The 21977-nt window shown below is 34.5% G+C and overlaps 1 protein-coding gene across 1 annotated transcript; it reads right to left on the reverse strand.

Moving 5' to 3' along the window:
* Window positions 1-12027: 12027 nt before the first annotated feature.
* Window positions 12028-14641, reverse strand: LOC148276655 (FAST kinase domain-containing protein 3, mitochondrial-like). The gene has a single exon (XM_088233979.1). It carries the CDS (start codon window positions 14500-14502, stop codon window positions 12523-12525), a length of 1980 nt encoding a protein of 659 aa, XP_088090105.1. The 5' UTR covers window positions 14503-14641; the 3' UTR covers window positions 12028-12522.
* Between the last annotated feature and the right edge of the window lie 7336 nt (window positions 14642-21977).

Genomic DNA, 21977 nt, shown 5'->3' on the forward strand with positions numbered 1-21977 from the left:
TAATAGAAGAAATAAGGAAATATACAAATATTTACGATTTAAAAAATCAGAAATATTGTAAGCAATGCGCTTTTGTAACTTTCTGACAACCAACAATGTTAATCGTTTAAGATGCAATAAAATATGGCTTCATGTTACTCACGACGAGTAATGATAATACCTAATTTAGATATACATGTATAATAATATTCGACTGCCATATTTTATGTATCCATTACAAGTGATATTCAGACTTACATTACAAACATTTCTACTTCTACACAAAGCGAACTGTTAAAGCGAATCTATATTTAAACCTTTAAAGATGAAACTTCCCGCCCAAATCTTCTAACTGAGCGGCTAATCCACACGCTAGACTCATAATAGGTAGCATATTTACTTGACTAGATATAATATATTGATGAATTCATCAACTAGACTTGTATCCGAGGCCTCCGGGTAAGGCTTCATTTACACAAGTCATAATATGCACAAGTGTTGAGTTTTGATCTCAAAGATCGTCCGAAGATTTGTGGCAAGTCCCGTGAGAAAGATAGAGTAGGGTGGGTGCAAACAAACATGTCGGGAAGTTACGTATTTTTTGATTCTAGATTAGCAAATGATTACTATTTAAGACAAACCCATTAATAACAGTTATAAAATTACTAATTAATCGGTTAATACATCATTCTCCTAGATTATATTATCACTACATAAGCCCACACTAAAAGTGTTGTCATAGAATCTGTGTTCAAAACACAATATATATTTCTCGGTTAAATGATACGTACGTTTATAAAATGAATAATGTTATGCACCACTCATTAATAATCTACATTAGTTATTTACTATAAATACTTAATAGTTGTTGTAAATGAAAATAGATAATTTTAAACCACAATTTACCTAATATTATATATTCCGCTATATAAATGTGTAATTTTAAAATTGATGTCAAAAGAATGTAAGTAGCTAGAATGTGTGATAAACTAGTATTAGCCAAATGTATGACAAACGTTGCCGTATAATGATCTTCAATATTAACTAATAATATCTAACATAAATATGATTTAGTCTCTACGTGTCAAACTAATTATGTCCGTAGTGGAAATTATTTATTTTTACAGAGGTCTTCATCATTGTAACTATAATTTCATATTTTAAAAACAAAATCTTTCTTTTACTCTGTGAAAAAAATGTTTCAAAAGCTGCTCAATCCATACTGACACAATCACATCTTACATACCATAACTCGCACCTACCATTCAATTTTGTTATCTTCAATTGTTTAACAAGAGGGAACACTGTTATATAAGAAAATGTTTATTTGAACTATTATATTATATTAGAGCATAAATAATTCATTACGACAAAGAATGTTTACAGTTTCTATATATATTTATTGAAAAAAATTCATTTGCCTTAAATATTGAAATTTGTACCTGTGTTAAATTTTCCCAAGTTCCAAGAACTGTGGATTATTTCTCAATACTAGTATTTATATACAAGTATTTATCAAAACACAATCTTTGTGTCGAGTGCCAATCAATTTCTCATGGAAATTTGATAGATGTATCCAAAAGTGCACATTTATATAATTGTTAAGATATCTCAAGTTTACTATTGTTGAAATGTTAAATATTTATTTGCGACTGATTGCCAATTACTTTCCCCGTTGTTGTGTACTTACATCTTTATGTAATAATACCGGTAGTGCTCTCTTTTTCTTTTGGAAACAACGCATGAATTCTCAAAAAAAAAACTTTATATTATCTCCGCTTAAATAGAATAAAAACATGACTAAAATGAGGTTATTTTACTACTATACCACAAGCACAGAGAAACCCCAATGTTCACTTCTTTACTTTGTCTTATCATAGAAACTTTTACAATAATTCACAATAACTGGAATATAATCCTGAAAGATTGAGTAACATTTACATTACATTTTTGGTGCTTCAATTCACCATTAGAATTATTGGGCCTCGAGTGATGCGTAATACAACATAATTAGGTGCCTGACAAAGGTTCGAAGTGGCGGGGGTAAGACAAGGTAAGAATGTGGAGTTTATGTGATTGCTGTACCATGGGATAGCCGGAGGGTGCGAAGGAGTACGGCGGGATGGCCGGAAGGTGTGAAGGCATACCGGAGAGCTCAGCTTTAAAGGTGAGCGTATGAGCCCCATAAGTAAAATACATATTTAAAATCTTAATGATAAACATATTATTTACATGTAGGAAGATTTATTATTGAATACATTTTTTATTATTTTCTTCTATTCTTTTTTTGCGTTATAATTATATAGGTATGTATTAAATGTACATATTTATTTATTTATTTCGACGGCTTGTGCCTTTGACAAAGTATAAAATAATATTGAAAAACAGTTATAATAAAACAAAACACTTGTACACAAGTAAAGAAAATATAGATACATGAAATAAAATCAGCAGAAAATAAAGAAATAATAAAGGAAAATTAAATAAGAAATTATAACATAGGTATGAAGCAAATTAACAATAAATAAAGAGTTTAAATATAAAAAGTATTGAAGTATCAGAGGCGATGTATCATAGTATAAACAGTAAAACGAGTATAACATTTAGTACATTTTTAAAATTTAGAAAAGCAGTGATTAAAAAGTAATGATTTGAAGTTGTATAAAGATGAATGAAATAAATCTAAGTTTCCATATTTGTTTGCTAACATGTGGAGCCGTGGATAGGTGAGTTTTTAGCATAGTTTGAACTATGCAATTCAACAGCAGAGGAAGTATTTTGTCTCGTATCACATAAAAATTCACACAATTTAAAAGTTCGAGACTGTCAAGAACATTATTGAATAACTTGAAAAGCAGCACTAAATACAATAATAATATATCTTTACTAACTTTGTACGATTTGTGGAAACCTACTATCGGTTCTGAGTCCATGCTCCATGCAATTTATCCAATGTTAACTATGAATATATATTGTAACAGAAGAGTACAACGGCAAAGCGCCATTGTAGACAAAAGATTTGTTCTACAAAATAAAATAAATCCAAGAAAACAAATTGAGAACAGCACCAGGACAAAATATTTACCTGTGTTCACAGACAGAGCTCTCCAAAAGAAAGAATGGAAGTCATAAGATGTTTACCTGTGAAACCGGGATCAATCTTGAAATAAAAAAGTCAGAATTCTGAATACAAATTTTATGTAACATTATAATGTGACTAACATTTATACAAAATATAGTTCTTTGACTAGATATAAAAGTTGTTCTAAGATACCAAATATGTTACATAAAGAAAATGTAGAAAACCAATATCCAGAATACACGAGATATTAAATGTTGAAGCTGCGAGTCTTTATGGAGAAGCACTAAGAAAATATTGTGAATTGATGTTCTGTAATTGTGAATAAAAAGGATATCATATCAAATGATTTGAATTTCTAAAAGCCAAATAATCAACCCATGTCATTATACTATTTATTGTTTCAGCATTTACTTTGTGCAATAATATTTTTAATATATTTAAAATAAAACTACAGTTTGTACATATAGACAACACACGAGTTTAATATTATAACTCAAGTTAATAATTACACCCGGTGATGGGCAATCAGAATACCCGAAACTAGTTGTGTTATAATATGAAACTCGTGTGTGTTTTATTTTAAATATATCCCATTTCAAATGATTTGAAAGTCTAGAAAAACCAATAATTAATCCCTTATCTAATGGTTTCAATAAATCAAATATTTATTTGTACCGCAAAGTTTTGTTCTGCAAAATCAGAATAACAAATCTTCAAAAAAATACCAGAACTAAGCCGAAATTACATTCTGCACTTCTTTGCTTCCATGATCAAGGTGATGATAATGACAAATTGAATATTTTACTCGAGTAAAATAATCCATTAGATTGATATTAAAGGTTTATAAGATAAGGTAATAATGTTTAAAAAATGCGGTTTTAGGGTTGTCTAAATTAATTTAATGTTCAATTGAAAACATATAAATCTGCACTCTGGCTTCGTCGTGATTTCAAATCTCCACCAATATAAATACACGAGGCATTGAATTGCTTAGGACTTGGACATTTTTCATGTTTTACAATTTGCAGTAGAGTTGTCATCTCGAACAATCACAATATTTTTATTAGTGATGCGGTATTCCGCATCACTAATAAAAATAATAAATGAAAAACTTAAATACCATAAAAAATGGAAAACTTATAAAAACCTTGCAGACTGTAAAACATTTTCTCTTCTCCGTTCACGCCAGAAACAAGAAGCCAAAAATTGTTATGACCAATACATTGATCAAACTGAACTAGCTATTCAGAAAAATCCTAAACAATTTTGGTCATTCGTTAAATCGAAAAAATCTCAAAGTTATTATCCAACTGAAATGTTTCTTCATGATACAAAGAGTGATAACGTGCAAAGCAGTTGCGAGTTATTTTCTACCTTCTTTCAGTCTGTTTTTATTAATAACGATATTGATTTACCTATTGTGGACTCTAGAAATGTCATTGACATTCAAACTGTAACATTTAATTCTGAATTAGTTCTAAAATATTTAAATGATCTAGATCCTTCAAAAGCAGCAGGACCTGGCGGATTTCCTACGTTTTTCATAAAAAGATGTGCAACACAATTGGCATGTCAGTTGTCATATCTTTATAACCTATCATTAAAAGAAGGTAAATTTCCAATATCCTGGAAGAAATCTCACGTTACTCCTGTCTATAAAACTGGTGATCTACACAATATTGAAAATTATAGACCCATATCTAAAATTTCAGTTTTTAGCAAATTAATGGAAAAAATTATCACTGAACAAATTTCTCCAGCGGTGAAGCACTTCATTGATCCAAACCAACACGGTTTCTTTGAAATGCGAAATGTTTCTACTAATCTTGCTGAATTTACAGATAGGGTTCTAAACGTAATGGGCAGCCGACATCAGGTCGACGCTCAGTATACAGATTTTAGCAAGGCTTTTGATAAAATCAATCACAAGATCCTTCTTTACAAATTAAAATGTTATGGCTTTTACGGTAATCTACTACGTTGGATTGAATCTTATTTAAGGTATCGCCTCCAATCAGTTGCACTATTAAACTATCAGTCTTCATTTAAACAATGCTATTCCGGTGTACCCCAGGGATCCCACTTGGGTCCATTATTGTTTATTCTTTATATTAGTGATATGGGTAACGTCTTTAAATTCTCCAAATACAAAATATTTGCCGATGACACAAAAATATTCAAGAAAGTTACTTCCCTACAAGATTGTCTTGATATGCAAGAAGATCTTGAAAACTTCTCTACTTATTGTGTAAATAATCAGCTCATATTAAATCCGCTTAAATGCAAAACAATTACCTTTACGAGAATAAAAAATCCGATAGATTATTCGTATTCTCTATCGGGTACAGTCTTGCACCGTGTCCAAGAAATACGAGATCTAGGTGTAGTTCTGGACTCAAAAATGACATTTCAATCACATATTGATAAAATTATTGAAAAAGCATATAAAATGTTAGGTTTTATTATACGCGTATCTAAGCCTTTTAAAAATGATCTAACAATAAAAAATCTTTATTATAGTTATGTAAGAACCCATCTTGAATTTGCGTCTATCATTTGGAATCCACAATACATTACTTATATTGATAGGCTGGAGAAAGTACAAAACAAATTTTTAAAACATTTGAATTTCCGATGCTCTCTTATATTTCCAAATCATGACTTACCTGCACGTTTTCACAAACTGATTAACCTTGAAAAAAGGAGAACATTAATAGACCTCACATTCCTCTATAAAATTATTAACAGTCTAGCTGATTCGTCCCAGCTCCTAAATTTGTATTACTACTAGAATCGCTTTAATGAAATTTTATCGACTTCTCTTGGTTTAAAATCTTCTCCTTATATTGCTTTTTCAAATTTTAAAGATTACTTGCTATACTTGTTATTCCTTCTTTATTTTTTCTTTTTTCTCTGCTGCATTGGCATGTTTTTATACTTTTAAACTACTTTTAATTACTTATATTATATATGTAAATAAAATCAATATCGGCAGGTGAAGATGTGAAGCGTGAGTTCTGGGAAAATGTAAGGGAAGTATGTGCGAGGAAAAAACCGAATGAAAGAATAATTTTAGCCGGTGATCTGAATGGATGGGTAGGTACTCGTCGAGATGGCCTAGAAACAGCCCTTGGAATGTATGGCGATTCTAGGATAAATGGAAATGGAAAAGGTTTGCTCGAAGTGTGTCTTGAGTGGAACCTTTTTGTTTCGAATACCTTTTTTAATCATAATGGTATTCACCAATACACATGGGAAAGAGGGAATGAAAGAACGATAATTGATTACGTGGTTGTTGACTCTAGATTAAGAACAAACACAACCGACACCCGCGTGTTTCGGGGCGCTGAAATGGAATCAGATCATTTTCTTGTTGTAACACGAGTGATTCTATTTCGTGGATGGCGCTCACGAACGAAAACTGTGACAATTTTGTCTAGAGTCAAGGTTGAAAAGTTGCAAGTCGAGAATGTAAGAGTGAAGTATGAACGGGATTTAACCGAAAGTTTAGGAAAGAATGAAATAGAAGTCAATATCGACCAAATGTGGGAACGATTTAAATCGTGCTTGTGTGAATCGGCAAAGAGTGTATGCGGAATGGCGTCCCGAAGAGGAAAAAAAGGAGATGCATGGTGGGATGATAGTATTAAAGACCTTGTAAAGGAAAAAAAGAATGCATGGATGAAGCTTATATCAATTAGTGACATCAATAGCAGCGAGTATGAAAGTGCGAAAAGTAGTTAAAAGTATGCAAGAGGTTGGTTAAGAATGGAGTGAAAGAACGCAAAAAACGACTAAACGAAGAGGAAGGTATAAAATTGTCCACTCATTTTCATGAAAACATAAAACTGTTTTGGAAAGAGGTGAAAAAGACAAAGAACTCCTCCGAAAGTGGAAACATTAAAGCGATAAAATCAAAAGATGGCCGAATGCTAACGAATGACGAAGGAGTGAAAGAGAGATGGATGGAATACTTTATGGAAGTATACGAAAGTACTGAAAGTGTCCCTGAGCAACAGCTTGGTTGTGCAGAGGAAGATACGAGTGATAATAGGTCATGTGAGATAAGCATGGTAGAAATAAAGAGTGCGCTGAAAAGTATGAAAAACGGAAAATCCGTTGGGTATGATAAGGTTGCTGTGGAATATCTGAAGAGTGGTGGCCAGATCGTGGGTACATGGCTGCACAGACTTTTCAATCTCTGCCTAAAGGAAGGACATACGCCGTTGGATTGGAGGAGGGCAGTTGTCATGCCTTTATATAAGGGAAAGGGATCTCGTGCGGAATGTGGAAACTATAGGGCCATCAGTCTTCTGAGTTCTGTCGGTAAACTGTATGGGAAAATTATAATCGAGAAAGTAAGAAAGGTGACGAAAGACAAAGTGTGGGACGTGCAAGGAGCCTTTATGAGTGGACGTGGATGCACGGATCAAATTTTTGCGCTGCGAATGCTAACGGAGAAGTTTTTGGCAAAAAGTCAAAAACTATTCTGCGCATTTGTCGATTTGCAAAAAGCGTATGATAAAGTAGATAGAATGAAATTGTGGGGCGTGTTGGAAAAGTATGGAGTAAACAATAAACTTATACGTGCAGTATCGTCTCTCTATGAGGAGAGTTCAGCGTGTATAAGAGTTAATGGGGGATTTACATCTTGGTTTGCGATCTCAAAAGGCGTGAAACAGGGATGTGTAATGTCACCATGGTTGTTTAATCTATACATGGACAACTGTATGAAAGAGATAGAATGTATGGGTATTGGAGCAAAAATGGATAATTTTTCAGTAAGCTGCTTGTTGTATGCTGAAGATGCAGTTCTGTTAGCAAGCAGCATGGCTGATTTGCAGCAAATAGTCTCTAGAATGTATGATGTATGCCTGGAGAGCGAATTGGCGATGAACGAAAGTAAGTCAAAAGTGATGGTATTTGAAAGGGATAGTGAGGTTACTGACTGCATAATAAATGTAAACAACGAATGTCTCGAGCAAGTAGAAGAATTTGTGTACCTGGGAAGCATGTTTTCAAGAGATGGAAGAGTAGAAAAAGATGTTGAAAGAAGAGTGAATGCGGGCAACAAAATGAACGGAGCACTAAGCACAGTAATTTCTAATAAAAATATGTCAATCGAAGCTAAACTGGCAGTGCACAACGGAGTTTTAGTCCCAACACTTATGTATGGAAGTGAAACATGGAACTGGCAGAGGAAGGATGAAAGCCGAGTGAACGCGGTTGAAATGCGATCTCTTAGACGAATGTGTGGGAAATCAATGTATGACAGGGTTACGAATGATGAAATCAGGCGAGAGTGTAAATCTGAGACAAGTATAATTGATAAGATTAAGAAAGGGTCTCTGAGATGGTTTGGTCACGTAGAACGAATGGACGACGAGAGAATGGTAAAACAAGTATATATGGCAAAAATGAACGGCAACGTTAGACGAGGACGACCAAGGAAGACGTGGCATGATCAGATAAACTAAAATCTTAAGTCTGGTCATGTCAAAAGCAGACAGAACCGAAGGGCATGTATGACAAGATGTATGAATGTGGAAGAGGCTAGGAGTGTATGCCAGGATAGACGTGTGTGGCGGTCCATTCTCTCTGCCTACCCCTACGGGGAAATGGCGTGATGGTAGTAGTAGTAGTAGTAGAAATCAATATATTGCTGCTCTTACTATAATGTGTCATTAATTTTGAAGATGTTTTTTAAATTGACCTAAATTTACTCTCTTATATTTCACTTAAAGATTCTTCTCATCGTTTCTTTGAATCCCTTAAAATAAATATGTGTATATTTATGTTTTTCCTTTTTTTTTTTAAATGTTATTACTATTTTATTTTATTTTTACATCTGAGCATGTTTTTCATTCTTTATTTCAATTTTTAATTACTCTTACAAATTTTCTTTATCTTTAATATTATTTCCATTTGTAAATACTCACTACTAACTACAAACTTTAAAATATCTTTTTTTCACTTAAATTTTAATTTTTAAACAACTTTCATTTATGTTTTTCTTTTTCCTTCTCTTTTTTATACTTTCATAATTAACCTTACATATAATTGCTTTATAATATGGAAACTTCACTGGTCCATTAGAATTAAGTCTAATTGTGTAAAATATTAAACTTTGTAACTGTACTGTATGTTTCCTGAATAAAAGAAAATAAAAAATCCCAGAATGGTCTGAAAGTTACATCAATATGCAAAATCTTGACCGACATCATCGATACTCAAATTGCAAGCATGCGGGTAGAGAATAGTCTAGAGATTATATTTCCAACATTTAAACTTAACTAGTGAAGGTTTGGTTATTATGTAATGCATTGTCTGCCTCCTGGCATCAACATTAGAATAAATCATATACATAGTATTACAGTATAGATCATCGTAAATGATGGTCACAAAATACTATAACATTTTCTTTCTTCTCTCCAATCTACAATCGGTTGTAGGCCATAAGTAGATTTTTCAATCAGTGATAAATCAATCAATAAATTGAGTAAGAGAAAAAAGTCATCGGGTGATCACTGACATCTCTCTTATTAAACTGGTAGGCTAATTACCTATTTGGCAAATCCAGAATGCTAAAGCGATTGAGATGCCTACCATCTCCACTTACGTCCAGTAAGCTGCTGGCCGGATTGATATGGTTACCGAACCTATGCTGGTACACCATACTGAATTTTCTTATCTCGTCTTTTACTAGAGGCACTTTTAAATACTTGTGCACTTCGGTGTTCCTGGCAAACCAGGGGCCATTCACTATATATAATGAAATATGTACATATAAAGAAGAATAAATGGATTCTATTTTAAAATTTATCTTGGAGTGGACGCTTATTGCAAGAATGTAATGCAAAGTACTTATGCCAAAATTGACAATCTTTATTGGTTAGGGTATCACATTTTTGCTAATATTTAATTATTTAATTTTAAATTTGACAAGTGTCAGTCTCTTGCCAAAAAGGAAGTGAAAAAGCTCCTAACTCGTTGTTTTGAAACTCAACCGCAAGATGCGCTGTCATACTATTAGAAGGTATTCACCTTGAGAGACATTTCGCAACCGTGGCTGACAAATAAAACTTTACAGTTGTAAAATATTAGTTACAGTATGTAGAACTGTTGGTTTCCCAAATAAAAATAAAATAAAATAGAAATTTAAGATGCTCCCGCACAGTTGTCTTTTAATAAATACATGTATTACAATATTTGAGTTTGACCAAATGTTTATAGACAAAAGACTGGATTTCACCCCCTCGGGAGTCATTAAGATCAACAAATTACAACAGGGATGAAGAATACCTTAAATAAGGGAATATGGAAGTCTAGGCATTTACAGGGCTTATGACCTGTCATTGGCTGGTTTAAATGGCTACTTTACACACTGTAAATACACTACAAATATTGTAATAAAACCAACTGGTCTAAGAAGAAGTTTAAAAATTGGAAAATTGTTTTCAGGCGTTGCCTAGTATGTGAAATAATTCAGTCGGATGTTAAGAGATTTCTTCACAACAATAAAAGTTTCAGCTCTTTAACTTCACTAAAATCAACAAATGGAAGAATCAGGAAGTTCAGTGGTTTTTAAAAAAAAAAAATTTTAATAGACTGTTAAACTAAGTCAAAATTATTATTTTTAAATTTTTATATATCGTATTATCGGCGCTACGATTTTTCAAAGTTTTGTATTTCTGAAATAACTCCGCGTGTAACGTCAGAGGTTCATTTCCGCTTATTCTCATTCAGTTCTTCCCATCGGTCCAGAAGCGACAAGCAGACCGGAAATCTTCCATAGCTCTTAGATTATAGGTTGATTCACATAAACCAGTGACGTCATTTAAAGTAGTGCGTTTTTATCAAAATATTTATTATTATTTTTTCTGTACATTTTCAAGAAACTTTGCCGTACAATTTAATGCTCTAATTTTTACCCCACGTAAGAAAACATTTTTTGTATCCAATTTCCCGTAGGGCTGAAGTTCCTCATTGAAAAAGAATTGAAGATGTTCAAACATAGGCAAAATGATGAATGTTACAGTGTGTAAAGTGGCCACTTGAACCAACCAATGACAGGTCATAAGCCCTGTAAATGCCTAGACTTCTATATTCCCTTATTTAAGGTATTCTCCATCCCTGGATGTAATTTGTTGAAATACATGTATTTTGCATTGTTTCTTTGACATACTTTTTTTTAATACTTTTTTTCAGCTTTCCCAGGGCTGGTATTCCGAACGCATTTACAGCGCGCTATAATGCGTATTTAGTACGTAAAAATGCGCTATTCTGCGCTGTTTTTGCATTCAGAATACCAGCCCAGGTTTCAACAGCTATTATTAACAATTCTTTTAAATATGTTAAATTTTGTAACATGATTTTTAAGTAAATTCTTTGGCTTATTTTTTGCTAAATAAACCTCATTATAATATTTTGATATAATTCTCCCATTGCTGATTGCGAGAAGTAATGAAAATATTAGATTTATTAGTTCGAGGTGGTAATTATGGCAAGAAAACTTAAGGAGATGAGCTTGCAAAAGCCCTTGGCGAAACTACAATTGTAAGGAATTAGGCCGTGGGTAAGCTAGGAAGCTCGAACTTATCTGATAGAATAAGTCTTGTTGACTCCAAGCTTCATCTTTTCAAATATTCTGAATTTGGTAACATAGTTGAACCAACATGATAAGTATAACAAGCAGGAACAGTCGGATATCGCCAACTACATGAAAGAAGATTCGGCCAATAGGCCTCATTTAATCAGCCCTCAAGCCTCGTTTATTCGTCCCTACGGATCTCAGTTAATTGGCCCTCGAATGATTACTATCTCGGACACCTAAAAATATCGCCCCTTTGGGCCTCACAATTTATTTCTTGTTGTTCGGAGCTATTGAAATGTAATAATGAATGTCACTCAAAATAATGTACATGCAAACAGAGCAAGAGGAGAGAAGTGTTATAGGGAGAACAATATTTTTTTCTTCCTTCATATATCATTTATTTTTTAGTATTATTATATTTTCTCCTTCTGTCTCATAATAAATATAAATCTGTAATTTGTATTTCTTTACAAAATTGTTATCTTATAATGTGCATTTTAAGATTGTATACATTTAAATACTAGAGCACTTCCGTTATATATGTAATTGAGCGTGCTTGTTTCTGATAAATAAAAAGTTTAGAGGTTCTTTGAGGTTGTTTTATTTTTTTGCACCACAACAGGCCAGGAGGCCCAATTACAGTGGTGAATTACAACAGAGAACACCCAGGCTCGAGTCACATTTAATTTTTGTGTTCTCACCGATAATCAAACCCAAAACCTTCCGTGCGTGAGTCAAGTGTCTTAACCATTACACCACAGAGGCTGCATTACGCAGATAATTATTCAGAAAAATTAGAGAAATGGAAAACGAAAAACTTTATGAACGGTAACCAAATAGAAATTTACATTAGCAAATGTCCGTAGTGTCAGCTCGTGTCAGTATTTCCAGATAAGGGAGGAGCGGCGTTTTTTATTCTATCAACCAAGTAGTCATTTAACTTAGTGCCGTGAATCCTGAGTTTACAGAGCGTATCATAATGAAGACTGATCACCTTCAGGCCCATCAAGCGGATGTGCGTCTCCCGCATGGCCTGGGGCCCGACGAGCGTGCGGCCGTCGGAGCAGTAGTGCTCCGGGACGTGCACCAGCACGGCGGACGCCACGCCGCGGTCCTCCGCCATGGCCAGCCCCAGGATGGAGGCACGCAGCCCCGCCGGGTGCAGGAGTGCGTCCAGCACGTACAGCTCGCTGCATGGCGCACGCGGCAGCAGCACGCCGGTGGACACGCGCGCCGCGCCACCCGCCAGGCGCTCCAGCGGCGCGCGCAGCTGCAGCAGCAGGCGGCGCACGCGCGCGTCCTGGCGCAGCGAGTGCGCGCGCGCGTCACGCGGCAGCAGCGGCCCGCCGTATGCGCGGCACTCGAGGCTCATGGCGGTGTCGATCAGCTTCAGTTTGTTTCTCAGAACGCCATAATTGGGCGCGCGGTTCACTCGCTCCAGAAAATTGGGGTTGAACACTTTGTCTACCAAGTTCAGAGGATACTTGCGCAGGTAGATGCAAGCGAGCATGGTGTCTAATACGTCTTCCGTATTCATCTTGGAGAATTTGCGCAGAAAATTAGTCTCTAGCTCTTCCCAAAACTTGATCCTGTTGGAGGGATTGAAGTTGAGCCAGCCGAAGGGGAAACACGTAGGCCGGAGGAACATGGGGGGCAGGTTCCTGCCGTGAACTATGAAATACTCGGCGCAGCCATTTAGAATATGAGGGTTTCGTATTCGAAAGTGGGAACAGTGATTCAACACGGTTACTACTAGAGCCCGAGAAGTAATTTTAACACCTTCAGTTTTCATATACTTTTCGAGGGCTTTATCTACATCCGAATTTGTGTAATCGATTTGAGTAAATTTAGTGATAATTTCGATGATGAGTTCCGGAGACAATCCGAGGATGTTGGTATTAAGCCACGTCGCTAGGACCGTCACAGTCTTGCCGGAAGCGACGGAGGTGTGGTACAGAGACTCCAGTATTCGAACGACATCTTGCGGCTCTAGCAGCGGCAGCAGCGACGCGGCGGCTCGCTCTACAACTCCTAGAACCATCCCTCGACTTCGGGAGAGTAGAGGTAATATTTCTATGGAACTCACTAGGTCGTCTTTACTGAAATCTTTTTCTCGGTCTATGAAACCTAACCATAATTTCTCTGTATTCTCGGCACTGTTAGGGCACTTTTTGTTATCACTGAACAAACGCACAGCGTGACATAATTGCTTCACTGTCAGTCTCCTGTCAGTCACTCTATCTAGCAACTCCTCAGTAAGATGATTGCGACAGGGTTCGCCGGAAGGAATCAATTTGATTCCGTTCATCAAGCACCAAACGTTGTCTGAAGATATTATGACGCGGATTAGACTGTCGAGAATTCCGTCTTTATCGGGGCCATTGGCCGACGGAATACCGCGAGACAGATGTTCGTGGAAACCAGTATCGTTACACAAACTAAAGATTCGCTCAACAGCGCCGACAGCAATGTTTGGGGTTATTTCGGAACATTTCGAGATGAGTGCAATTACTTCTCTGTAAGTCGAGCATTTCAGAAATTCCTTTCGAATCAACCGTATCACGTCGGAATCACACTTGGTGTTGTAGGACGGAGCAACATCGCACCGATCTTCGGGAGCCAAGATGTTCTTTACTTTACGAATAATAAGAGGAAGTTCCTGCACATTAGTACCGTCTTGAATAAGAATAGTATTACAACCTAGCTCATTATTATTATTACAGTTTTTACTGCTAAACCTTTTTGAGTTCAATAAAACTGTATTGATATTTAAGGTAAATATTTTTTTTATGCTGATATTCAAAATTGTTTGATTTTGCAAGCACCCTCTAAATACAGAGGAGTACATTTTGGAAGTATTTGTCTAAACCCATGAAAATTTATAAAAACAATCACAATTTATCACATAAATCATTATTTATGACCTAAAATCACAAAAACAGTAAAAACACAGGAACATAACCTCAATGAAAAATGAAAATTGAGAAAAGGCCAGGGTTACCAGTACCGATGAAAGTAGTCGAATGAAAGTAGTCGACTATATTCGATGGGTAAATGTAGTCGACTGAAAGCCCGAATGCAGTAATGTAGTCGAATGAATTCACTCGACTACAAATAGACCAATGAGCGAGCCTCACGCCGACTATCGAATGAATTAGTAATTTACAAACTAATGAATTAAATCGAATGCAAATAGACCAATAGGCGTGCGTTAAATTCATTCGACTACAAATGGACCAATGGGCGAGCTTTACACCGACTACTTTCATCGCCAACTAATTCGTTAAAGCTAGGGTTTCCTAGGACAGCGGTGCCCGTATTTTAACGGCCGTAGTGAACAGTGATGCGGTTGACAGCCATCGTAACGGTGACTAGAGAGTAGTTTCCTATAAAAATGGTGTTTATAACACCGTTAGAAAATAAAACCACTCTCTATTCACCGCTACGACGGCTGCCTACCGCATCACCGTTCACTACGGCCGTTAAGATACGGGCACCGCTGTCCTAGGAAACCCTAGCTTAAGACGTAATGGGCGCTGCCCAGATAGCAGTGAAACTTGGTACAAACTTGATTTAAGATTGACGGAAGGTTGAAAAGGAAAATTTGACGCGACAAGTTTTTATCAAAAGTTGCTGGAATCTTGTTATGTCAAGAATGGTATTTCAGAATCCGAAAGTCATATAGTGATGATCAACACATTGCCATATACATAAAAATATGGAGATAATTCCTTTTTTTATTTATTTTTATTTTAAATGTTATATTTAATCCCAGGACTTTTCTACCAGACCGATTTTTTTTTTAGCACCACAACAGGCCGTGAGGCCCAATTACAGTGTTGAATTACAGCACGGTACACCCAGCCTTAAGAAAAATCACATTTAATTTTTATATTTTCATTTGTTAATACTCAGTTTAAAGGATAAACTATTGATATGCCACTGAGGAAAAAACATTAAAAATGAGTTTTTGTTGCACTGTCACTCGACAAAACCGTTTGTCAAGAGCTCTTCAAAAGTAAGTATGATATTAATATCTCATCCACTGCATAATGCTTGCAATAGTTTAAACTGATTAATTATTAAATATCACAAACATTATACTATTATTGAATTGAATTGATTCAATTATGTTTTATTTACAGAACGAAAAGGCTGTTGATAATATATCGCTATAATAAACTAACACTTTAACGAGGAAATTAAGATGTTTAAAGATAGGCAAAACGCTTAATGTTACACAGTTTGTAAAGTGGCCACTTCAACCAGCCAATAACAGTACATAAGCTCAGTAAATACCTAGACTTCCATATTTCTTTCCCAAAATGTTTTCCTTCTGTTGCAACAAATTTTGATTTGAATATTAGATACTTTTTACGGTGAGAAATCCCGCCAGTCGAAAAGCTAGTAAGTCATAAAACAGTTTAATTTATTTGTTTCAGAGTTGAGAGACAAAAGAATGCATCGGACTTTGATCTCCAGTCAATTGACATGAATTATTTGACATCACATCATCTGACTTTCTTGGCAAAAATAGCCCGTAATTTTTATTATTTATTCCAAATAAAATATACTATATATATATAAATATATAAAGAGAAATTTTATTTAATATTAATATTTTTAAGAAGCTTCGTGTTTTTTGATTTTTTGGTTTGTTTTTTTTGTTTCGTTTTTTTTTCTCTCTATTTTATTGTTTTTTTGTATTTTTTGTTTTTTTTTCTAAATAAATCCAAACTTGCATGATGTTTGTTGGATGGTAACTAGGAAGTTTGCTTTAAACTTGCCTCAAGTTTACAGAGTTGCAATCTCAAACTTTGGTCAAGCTTGAACTCTTGATACTTCAAACTTGATACAAGCTTGAGGCAAGTTTAAATTGCTATCTGGGTGGGATCTGGCGGACATGATAGTTGAAATAAAATGATTTTGTTTTTTTGTAGTTATGTCCTGGTTATGTCAGCACAGGTAAAATAAAAATGTATATTCATATAATTAATATATAAAGTGCATCATTTAACAATAACAATAAAATAAAGTGACGTTTGTTTATAGGTCTACTGCTAGCCTATTTGTGTACTTAATAATAATAATAAAATTTATATCAAATCTATCCGATCTGAAATATCAACACAATAACAGCTGATTGTAGTTTTACATGAGTGACCTAAACAATAAATATAAAACAAAAATATTTTAATTTTCATCCTTTCTTTGGCCGATAAATATTAGGTTATACCACAATATTTTATATTTGAAGTTAACCGGGAATCCCCATTCACTAATACTAACCAATTCATTTCATTAATTTATAATTCGTTAAATACTTATGTACAATAGATAAGGAGTTTTTTTAATAATCAACAGATGGCAACCTAAGTGAGCAAACAAACAATAAATTATGATAAAATTTTTTCGTTTTATTTGTATTGAAATTTTGTTCTGTGAATAAAAAACGAGGAAATGTATAGAAATCGGTAGAATTTCAATAGAATTCGGTAGATCGGTAGATTGCTCCTAAAATCGGTAGATCTGCCGAAAAACGGTACTAATGGCAACGCTGAGTATAAGATATATATATCACAAACTATACTCTATGTTGTTTTTTCGCTGCTTAGCAACCGTCAAAAGAAGGTCTGTTTTTTTTATTCTCTTCTGCTTTCTGCAATTATTTTTATAGTATTTTTAAATTATTCTGATACCTATTCTTTATTTTCCTTCTTAATTTCCTGCCCTTTTCATTTTTCAATCAATTTGCCGGTGTGTTTTCTTTTAATTGTTAGAAAACATTTTTTTCTCCCCGCGTAGGGCTTGGATAGCCCATAATGGAGGATCCCGCGGAGACGGCTTCGAAGCCGTCTCCCGCTCCAGTAGACGAACATGATTACGCTGGCGTGAGAAAGAGACGCGATGTGTAGTCCTAGAGGCTAGCTACAAATCTTCTGACTGTGGTCCATTTATTGTACATCTACAAAAAGCTTTCACCGATGAAAAATCTTCACCGATGCATCCCATCTCTTTTGATAACTTTCTGTCCCGTATCAACTTCAAAAACATTTTACCCGGAGGGGTAAAATCTCTTGGCGAATTTCGTATTTCCGTTGAATTTAAAGATTTCAAATCTGCCGACGATTTTTCAAATTCAGTGACCGTTACAAATAACAATTTTAAGGCGTTAATTCCACTTTAACAAATCACTCGTTTGGAAGTTCCGACTGAAATGTCAAATTATGATATTATTTCTGAATGTCGGGTTCCGGAAAGATACGGAAAACTTTTTAAAGTCCGGCGACTAAATTATAAAGATACAAAATCCGGATCTGTAATTTGGAAACCGTCTCAGTCAGTTATTGTATATTTTGAAGATTAGTCTTTACCCCCTCATGTTTATATCCACTACAACTCCATTCCTGTCGAAAAATACATTCTTTGTTTCCAGTGCTGCCGCTTTGGTCACAGCAAAACGGTATGCAGATTATTTCCCCGTTGCTTCAAATGTTCCGAGAAGTATTTGGGTGAATCCTGTTTATCTGACAAACCTCCTAAGTGTGTTAACTGTCAAGGTTCTCACACTGCTATTAATATTCAATGTCCAGAATATTTTTGACAGAAAAGTATCAAACACCACATGGCTGCGGATAATATTTCGTATTTTTAAGCAGCTAAGATTATTCCTCCTGCCAAACCTTCCTTTGCCGAAAAGGCTTCCTCACTTCCTTCCTCTTCTTTCTCTCGCCCGGCTCATGTAATTTTCAGTAGTAATACTTCGCCTTCCACTTCTTGTAAAAAAACCATTTTCACCTACCGTACTCCAAAAAGTCCTGAAAATCTCCATTTAAGTAAAGATAAAGATTTACTTAAATCTATATTAATCTCCCCTGATGGCAATAACTCTGATTCTGACCATTCTAATGGTGTTGCATTATCTTCTGATAAAAGCTTTGATAATCTCCAAGAACTTATCAAAACTTTAGTTAACCTCTTAATTAACATTATTACGTCTAATAAAATACCGTCCAACGCTGCCGATAAAATAAATATTTTTTTCAAGCTGTTAACAATGGCTCGAATTCTTCAATGGAACAGCAGAAGTGCTGTATCCAATAATATTAATCTTTTTAATTTAATAACTTCATTTTGAATTTCCGTTGCTGCTATTTCTGAGACAAGGTTTAAATTCAATCAGGTTTTCAGATTGGGTGGGTACTCGTGTGTTAGATGTGACCGCTCTGATGGGGGCGGTGGCTGTGCCATCTTTGTGAAAAATTCCATCTCTTTCCAGTGCATACCGGTCACCCCTCTTGATAATCTCACTCAAGTATGCGTAGTTAGGATTAACAATATTACATTTGTTTCATCCTATACCTCCCCAAATTCTCTATTTAATATTCAATGGTTATCAACATTTTATTCTTCCCTTCTATTCTATTTTATTCATGGGTGATTTCAACTTCCATTCCACTCTGTGAGGCTGCGTTAAAGACGATGAATCCGATAGATTGATTAACGAATTTTTAGATAAATCTTATTTACGTGTTTTGAATGATGGCTCTCCGACCCGCATTCCTTCCCCAAACCAATCCCGTAATGCTTTGGATCTCTTTCTGTTCAATTGGTTTAGCCTCTTCTTTTTCATGGAAGGTTTTATAGGATTCACATGGCAGTGACCATCTTCCGATATTAATATCTTCAGACGTTTTTGCAGCATTTGCCAATAATTCAAAAGCAAAATATAAATTAAATTCACCAAAAGCTAACCCAATAGCATTTAAAACGCTTCTTAAAGTGAAAGCTTCCAAATTTCCTCAGGTTATCCCTAGAAATTGTAAAACTTATTGGGTAAACATGCTTAAAATTTTCTGTCTTATTAGCTTGCAAATCTTATTGTAAACATATGACTTTGGAAAACTTTTTGAAACTAAAGCAGGTTCAGACTCAGACCAGACGGTTGTAAAGGAGTAAAAAAAGACATGGATGGTCTCAATTTTGCGAACGACTTTCCCCTTCGAGCACTTTAAAATCTGTATGGACCATGGTACGAAAATTTAGAGTTTCTTATAATCCTCCAATTGATAACACTTTGGTTGAACGCCTTCCTTAATAAATTGGCTCATTCGTCCCAATATTGAAGCATTTTTTTTCTCCCGTTCCTTATTCCTATGCTCCGCTCAACGCTCCCTTTTCTTCCGCTGAACTGGAAAAGGTTTTCCTAAATTTAAATAACTTTGCTCCCGGTCCTATTCCCATACAAAATGTTCAAATACTGTGTTTCGTAATTTTCTTTTAAATATTTATAGTCAAATTTTCAATTCAGGTTATATTCCAGACTTTTGGAAAGTGCAGTATCTTATTCCCATTTTGAAAATTGGCAAAAATCCACATATTTTTATTTTATTGAAATAAACGGCACTTAGTGCCTTTTACATATTAGTTACAAATACAATTAAATGGACATACATGTAAGCATAAGTAATACAGAGCATTTAAAACAATATTATTAATTGACAAATTAAGAAAGTCTAAAAAATATAAACTACATAAAAGAATAAAATATAACCAGTTATAGAATTATCGATAAAAAAATATTATTTATTTTTTATTTATTTAATGCACAAAATACACAATTTTACATAGACACATTTTTATGTTTTTTATGTCCCGACTTGTTAGAAAATTCCGTGTTAAGTCGGGACTCTTCGATATATAAATCAAAAATATTTATTTACATATTTAAACAATATACAGGTAATCAAAACAATATGCAAAATAATCAAAACAATATACAAAACATACAGAATAATAATAGAAAAATAAAAATAATAAAAATTTATACTACATGTCGAAAATGGAATAAAAAGTTTTATAATAATACGTATGACAGTGATGACATACACATATACGATATACGTAAATGTATAATAATGAAAACAGCAGCGATGTTATGCATTTATTCCCGAAGTAATCTTATACAGTGGTCTCTACCCCTCGATACAACCCAATTATGGATCTTCATCTTAAATATAGACGTTGTTTTGGAGAACTTAATATGTTTATCCAAGACGTTGAACACTCTTGGAGCTATATATCAAAAGTGTCTCCGAGCAAACATCGTACGCGTTCTCGGTATTAAGAAGTTTAGGTTACGCGAAAACCTCGTACGGGCATTCTGTTGGGACCTCCTTCCGTAGTCGCCTGACCAGAAAATTGACAATACATTTTTAATATAGATTTGACGAATATCAAGAACCTTTAACAATTGAAATAATGGTTCAGATGGGTAGGTCGGAGGGCACCGAAACATAACTCTAAGAATAAGTTTTTGCGTCTTGATTAGGGGGTTCATGACAACTGTCGAGCAACCTCTCCAGCCAATTAAGCCATAAACAGCCACCGATTGAAAAAGCGCAAAGTAGACATTTTTAAGAGTGCTAACGTCCAGGATGTTTCTGAGTGAGCTAAAGACATGACACAGTTTTCTTAATCTAGATACCAGGGACTGAACCTGTGTCTCCCATCGCAAATTTCTGTCAATTACAATGCCGGGATATTTTATATTATCAACTGGTTTCAATAATTGGCACGAATTTCTAGAGTTTATATGAAGCTTTAAACTGGCTTCAGGTGGTGACCCATCTCTTATACTAAATGTAAGATATTTTGTTTTATCCACATTCAGCGTTAGCAGATTGTCATCCAGCCATCCAACCATTATTAGAAATACTTTGAACCAGTTAAAAAAAAACAAGAAAACAATTTTGAATAACATAAAAAAAAGAATAAATATGTATTATTATTTAAAACTAATACTTATATAAAAATATATGACGATGTAAAAAAAATGATGAAGAGAAATATTTTGTACTTATAAATTAATTCAAGAAAAGAAACGAAAAAAAGAGAAAAAAAAACACTAATACAGAAGTTTAAAACGATTCTTAACAATAGTAACAAATAGTTACCTAGAACTGTTACCAATGAAATAAAGAAAAAGAGCCGTTCTATATGAACTAAATTTCATGTGAAATGAGTCACCAACGTCCTGGTACTCATTGCCTAGAGAGTGAAGTCTATTGATGACTGCATTTTTACCATATGATATGATGTCGAAGTATTGTTGCCACAGTATTGGTAGATTTGCCGAGTTGTCCATTTCAAATCGTAGTAGAGGGGTAATGCAAAACCACCTCTACTAAGGCCTGGGTACTAAAATCAAGATGGCGGCAAAAGACCAATCTTCGCCGCCATCTTGATTTTAAAATGTGCAATAAACAACTGTCAAAAATATCAAATTGATTAGCATAATTTGTGAAATTGATGCTCCGTACT

This window comes from Micrasema longulum, unplaced genomic scaffold, assembly GCF_059751315.1.
Source record: "Micrasema longulum isolate JH-2025_06_02 unplaced genomic scaffold, ASM5975131v1 h1tg001169l, whole genome shotgun sequence".
NCBI classification, from domain to species: Eukaryota; Metazoa; Arthropoda; class Insecta; order Trichoptera; family Brachycentridae; genus Micrasema; species Micrasema longulum.

Bases quoted from the DNA above. Each gene is read 5' to 3' on its own strand.
- LOC148276655 (XM_088233979.1), bottom strand. From the start codon at position 14,502: ATGTACTCCTCTGTATTTAGAGGGTGCTTGCAAAATCAAACAATTTTG.